Consider the following 6,012-nt stretch of genomic DNA (forward strand, 5'->3'; position numbering starts at 1 on the left):
GGAGGAAGCGTTTTTGGTTTTCAAAATAAATAAATAATAATTTCGAATGTTTAAATACTTAAAAAACATTTTTCGCGGCATTTAAATCAACATTTATCTATTCTTTGTATGTGTATTATTATTATATACTTCTATAAATAGAATATTACTGATAAACTATTCATTCCACAGGCATAAACACAAAGGGACAATCAAGTTTGACTGCAAGTATTAATTTACTGCTGCTTTGATTCTCGGTCAATAATTGCTGTTCTTGCCTTTCATGACTTCATGCTGCATGATTTTGTGTTTTATTGAAGCCTCCACCTGCCGCATACTGCTGTGCACTGAGTTGCAGTTCAACCTTAGCTCAGCACAGTCACTTGCCAGGACCCAGTATCATGAATAATAAATAAGGAACATTTGCAGAGATGCTGCTTCAGTGCACATACCTACAGCAAGACCGTGTGTGTGTGTGTAATGGTGGTGTAGGGTGTGGTGAAGATAAAAAAAAAGTTCAGCTAAGTGGACAGACGCAAGGAAGATTCAAAAATGAGACTTTGCAGAGGCAGAAGGATACAGATATTTCTTCTACAAGGGCAGGGGAATGCTGACTGTACACTTACAGAGAATGCCTGCTTCTGAAAAAACCCACCGGGGCATGGATAAACAGCATCTTTGCAGCTACCAGCAAGCGTATTAGCTCATCCCTTGAGACATTAAAAAGCCACCTTGCAAAAATAAACATGGGTTGTCTCCCTTCCAGGCAAAACAACTGCCGATATGAAACACAATATCTGACTGACTGACTGGATGCCTCTCTCGTTGTTTCCAAAGACACCAGCAGACAAAAATAGACTCTACGTTGTCTGCTGCCATAAATCGCTGCTGCCAGCCTCCGAGCCAGCCAGCGAGCCCTCCTGGCTGCTCCAGTCATCTGCCTCTTTCCCACCCCCTGTATCCTCCCTTACTTTTAATAGATCCATATATTCTCAAGTCAGACTGTGGCTACTGATCTGTGCTTGTCAATACGGTTTCTCTTGTTAATTTTCTTCTTGGATGTATGTCCTTGTTGGTCTTTTAGTCAGAAACTACTCTGGTTGTTCTGGCTTGTGTGGTCTCTCTCTCTCTCTCTCTCTCTCTCTCTTTCTGTCTCTGTCTCTCTCTCTCTTTCCCTCTCTGCATTAATGTATTTGTATGTCCTTCACTTTGTCTCATCTTTCATTTTTTTCATGTTTTATTTCTGTTTTTTCTAAACATAGAAAACTGGAATGTACCAAAACTACATCAAAGACACCAACAACAACTGCAATAAAATCCTCTGTGATCACAAGGTAAGCTTCATGTTTTATGGTTTTCATCTGCTTCTTTATTTAGAGCAGCTGACCTGAGATTAATTGTCATGTACAATATGACTACATTAATGTGTCCATAACAAACTGAGTTCATTTGCAGAACATTAAAACCATTACATTCCTGTTAACTCTGTATTTCTTCCTTCCATTTTCTGTCTCCTTTGTGTGTGTGTTACAGGAAAAGCTTATCCAGGCTATTAAAAGAATCAAGCATGAGGTAGACGAGTGCAAAGAAGCAGAGACAGATGCGTACATAGAGTCAGTGGAAGTAGAGGTACTGTTGCTGCATTATTAATTGTCTTTCTGAAATATACATTTTTCATGCAGAATTATTTCAGTTTAACAAAAACTAAAATCGTCATTCTGCTCAAGCAAGTTTTGAAAATGATCACATTTTTGTGATTGACCTTTTTTATTTTCATTTTCTCTGTTTGTCTCTCAGTCAAGGTTTGATGGCCTGGAGCGGGAAATCAGGGCTGAGTTTCAGAACCTCCATCGATTCCTGGATGAGGAGGAATGTAAGGACCTGGAGCGACTGAGGAGGGAGAGACAGAAACAACTAAAGCAGCTGAAGGAGAAAGAGAAGAAAATAGCAGCACAAGGGAAAGACCTGGAAAGAGCCATTACAGTGCTCAACAGCAAACTGGCTGAGGAAGACAGTCCCAAGCTGCTCAAAGTGAGGACACTGTTCTGATCAAAAGAAGACACGGACATATTGTACATAGGCTCTATTTGAGTTTTATTTGAATTCTGCTGAAGTTTGGCTTATTATAACACACACAAACACAAGATATATATACGTGACTTGCTAAAATATCTGACTAATTGTTTGGACTGCATGTGTACATTATTCAGACCCAGCTGTTCTGCAGAAACTCATTGGTGCTTATTTGACCAATTACAGACATTGATTGTCTAAACAGTTGACTTGCCTGGTTTTGCAAGTAAAAATCAATACCTCAACTTAACGTGAAAGAACTACAGGCAGTGAATGCATAAGTAGGCATATAAAAAAACTGTCGGTGATCATAGTGCTGCATACTTTTAGTTCAACTAATTTTAAAAGTGTTTATCTTTTTGCAGGACATTCAAGATCTCATAAAAAGGCAGGTTTGATCAGTCTAATTTGTTTACATTTCCTCCTCATTAATCTTGTGAATGTGTGCATTCATCTATCTCCATAGTCTGCACTGTGGTGTGTCTGTCAATTTGACATTCTACCATCCATCATTCAGTCCTTTCTGCTTGTGACTTTGTCCAAACAGGTCTCAGGTCAGCTTTGTGCCTCCAGAGGAGGTGGACACAGAGGTTCGCTCTGGTCATTTTGTGGGGCCCATCCAGTACAGAATATGGAAGCACATGAAAAGCTGTCTCTACCCAAGTATGTTCATGTATGTTATTTGTTATGAGGCATGCAAATCAACAGCTACACTGAACATACTCATTCTGTATCTGCCTGTAGATATTACATCAGTGACCTTTGACCCTGAAACTGCCCACCCAAATCTGTCCCTGTCACCCTGCTGCACGTCGGTTTGGTTTGAGGAGGATAAAGATACCAAAGATTGCCCGGCCAATCCAAGAAGGTTTCACTATTATTACTGTGTGATGGGCCAGCAGGGGTTCACCACAGGCCGACATTACTGGGAGGTGGAGGTGGGGAGAAAGACAGCATGGAGGCTGGGTGTGGCACGAGAAGACGTCCAAAGAGGTGAGATGTCTGCCACAGGCACCTCCAGTGGCCTCTGGACCCTGGCCATGAAGGGCGGCTCTGTCTTAGCTTGCACCGACCCAAAGCCCACCAAAGTTAACGTGTCTGTGCGACTTGTCCGCATTGGTGTGTTCTTAGACTGTGAAAAGGAGGAAGTGACTTTTTATAATGCTGTTACCATGGCGCCAATATACACCTTCTCCATGGATACTGTGCTGGTTCCTCTGTTCCCCTTCTATAATCCATGTGACACAGATTTTGGAGAGAACATAGGTCCACTTAAGATCTTTCAGCCTTCACTTTAAGAAGCTGTTACCACTCAGTTAAATACAAATTCAATACAAGCTGTTGTGTTAGTAGGATTTTAGATGCATTTTGATGAAAAATGAAAATTATTTTGATTATTAGTTAAGGATTTGAGTAATTTAAAATGTCAAAGCTTTTAATGAAGTCTCTTAACTTTACATGAGTCAGGGCCCGATCAGGGGAGTCTGGCTTAATTTAAAGTTCATTACAATTGATTGTCCAAATAAACCTCAAGCGTGGATGGAATACAATCAAAAGCCAATGAGAGCAAGCAGACCAGATGCCAGACAGCAGAAACAGAGTACAGAAAAAGAAAACAAGCTTGTAGAATTATTTCAATATAAGATATTATATTACAATGTCTCATATAATGATTAGAGGATAAAAGTGCATTACATTTGCAGATAAGAAAGCAGGAGGACTGTTGTAATTTGCAGCTATCCTGGTGCTTAAGGGCACATGGCAGGTGTAAACAGCATGATATTACCTTTGGCCTGTTTATAAATATCTGTTGTGCCTGCTCTGCTATGACATGCCTTGGCAAGGTTACGACAGTTTAAAACAAGGCAGTGGAATTAGTGGGACCTGGGCGTGTGACACTCAGAGCAAATAAAAGCTGACATGGAGTGAGATAAATTGATTGTGATGGGAAGGACAGCTCTGCACTGTCCTACAAGTTTGTGACTCAGACAGAAAGAAAGTGTTAACAAGACAGCAAGAGTCATAATTGCTTGTTTATTCTTAGTATTCCTTTAGACATGAAATAAAGAAACTTTTGTCTTTACAAAACATCTGTGTGAAGTGTTGTGCAAAAAGGAGAGTACAGAGAGACCATGTGGGACGTCAACACCACCACAACCAGGTCAGGACAGCAGCAGTGATTAGAGAGGGCAGAGACGACTCACATAGTGCAAGGAGTGCCGGAGATATTAATAAAAGTGGTTTCTACTATCAGAGGTGGGTGCGAAACCAGAATCTTTATGAAACCAGTTAGATGGAATAACTCTGATCCCTCTCGACTGAGCCTTCTTTGAGATGCTGGTAATGTGTCAATCAAAAGGCTCCTCATGCCCAACACCCTCACATCACTGCTCATGCTGAATACCCAGGAACTACAACCACTAACAGTAGTGGAGTCATGGAAATGTGGTATGTTGTCCTACCACAACATAACCCAGAGGGTTCACCCACAGAAAGCTTTGTCATTCATCTGCTGCTGTCAGGAAGTCACTCACAGACTTGATTATGAATGGAAACACCTTCACACATAAAGCACGCTCAGTGGTCTGTATGCTACTTATAATCAGGTCACTTTCATAATCGCTTTCATATCCAGTCAGTGAAGTCACTCAGGTGTGCAAACATCTGTGACTATCCTAAGAAAAGGTGCCATTAGGAAGTGACTAATGACAGAGTACAGACCAACTATTCAATATACATTTTAGGCACTAAAACAAAGACAAAGTCACTCAAATATCGATACCGTTTACATCTTTTTTTGTGGCTTGAAACACATTCACACAAATGACTTTAACACAGCACTTGTTTTCTTCACATTGCAAGACGATTTAAGCAGGCACATGGATACCTTACTCACAACAGATGGTAAAGCACATATAAAGTACACGAGTTCCATTGTGTACAAGCTGTCTGTGCATTCAGCACGTACTCACTCGTAAATCAGCCACATACAGTAGACATGTGCAGTGTAGGCACAGAGACTTAAACGCACACAATGATGGCAACGTTAACACATCACTCCTCTGGTCACACACGCACAGACACAACTTTGGGACAATAAAAAGCCTGTTGCTCAGAACATGTCGTGGTGTGGCATGCTGCAGTCAATGCTTTAAGTTTAATACAACATGTAAATACTGTGAGAGAAACGGGATGCTGTGATTATCATCAGGTCGGGGTGGCAATAAATGCAGATAATTGATCTAAAAAGAGCTAATATAGTCTCAATATGATCTTTTTTACAATATCTGGTTGTTAAATTAGTTAGAGACATTAGTGAATATTAGTTTATATAGTACATGTGTATATATCTATATATTAGATTTAAGGTTGGTGACAAATTTTAATTAGTTTTCTTTTTATTATAATACAACAACTGATCTATACATTAAAAACATTCAGCCATAAAAGGAGTTAAACTGGCATACACATGCAATATTTACAAGGCTAGTGTGTGCATGTGTGTGTGTGCATGTGGTTGTGTGTATAAAGAGCATTGTCAGTATTGCCGAATGAGTTTATGGTTCCCGCACAGATCCAGGCTGGAAATGAGGCATTTACATGTTTGTACACAGTTTACATTAGAATGCCCTCATCAATATTTGTAATGCAACTCTTAATTCTTTTAACACTGAGGCACATTGATTTCTTGCTTTTTTTTGTAATTTCCATTTACACTCAACAAAAATATAAACGCAACACTTTTGTTTTTGCTCCCATGTTTCATGAGATGGACTTGAAGATCTAAACTTCATTCCAGATACACAATATTACCATTCCTCTCAAACATTGTTCACAAATCTGTCTAAATGTGTGATAGTGAGCACTTCTGCTTTGCTGAGATAATCCATCCCACCTCACAGGTGTGCCACATCAAGATGCTGATCTGACATCATGATTAGTGCACAGGTGTACCTCAAA

General features: G+C 40.0%; 1 protein-coding gene across 1 annotated transcript; it reads left to right on the top strand.

Annotated features, from left to right (window-relative positions):
• Positions 1-884: 884 nt before the first annotated feature.
• LOC114447927 (zinc-binding protein A33) lies at positions 885-4,061 on the top strand. Its single transcript, XM_028424483.1, has 7 exons — positions 885-1,040; positions 1,242-1,313; positions 1,513-1,608; positions 1,777-2,010; positions 2,418-2,440; positions 2,600-2,715; positions 2,797-4,061. The coding sequence occupies exons 2-7, from the start codon at positions 1,251-1,253 to the stop codon at positions 3,348-3,350; spliced, it is 1,086 nt and encodes a 361-aa protein (XP_028280284.1). The 5' UTR covers positions 885-1,040; positions 1,242-1,250; the 3' UTR covers positions 3,351-4,061.
• The last annotated feature ends 1,951 nt before the right edge of the window (positions 4,062-6,012 follow it).

The sequence above is a fragment of the Parambassis ranga genome, chromosome 16 (assembly GCF_900634625.1).
Source record: "Parambassis ranga chromosome 16, fParRan2.1, whole genome shotgun sequence".
Taxonomy (NCBI): domain Eukaryota; kingdom Metazoa; phylum Chordata; class Actinopteri; family Ambassidae; genus Parambassis; species Parambassis ranga.

Coding starts and splice junctions, on each gene's coding strand:
- LOC114447927 (XM_028424483.1), top strand. CDS start 1,251: ATGTACCAAAACTACATCAAAGACACCAACAACAACTGCAATAAAATC. Junction 1,609..1,776: donor TAGAGTCAGTGGAAGTAGAG/GTACTGTTGCTG, acceptor TTTGTCTCTCAG/TCAAGGTTTGATGGCCTGGA. Junction 2,011..2,417: donor ACAGTCCCAAGCTGCTCAAA/GTGAGGACACTG, acceptor ATCTTTTTGCAG/GACATTCAAGATCTCATAAA.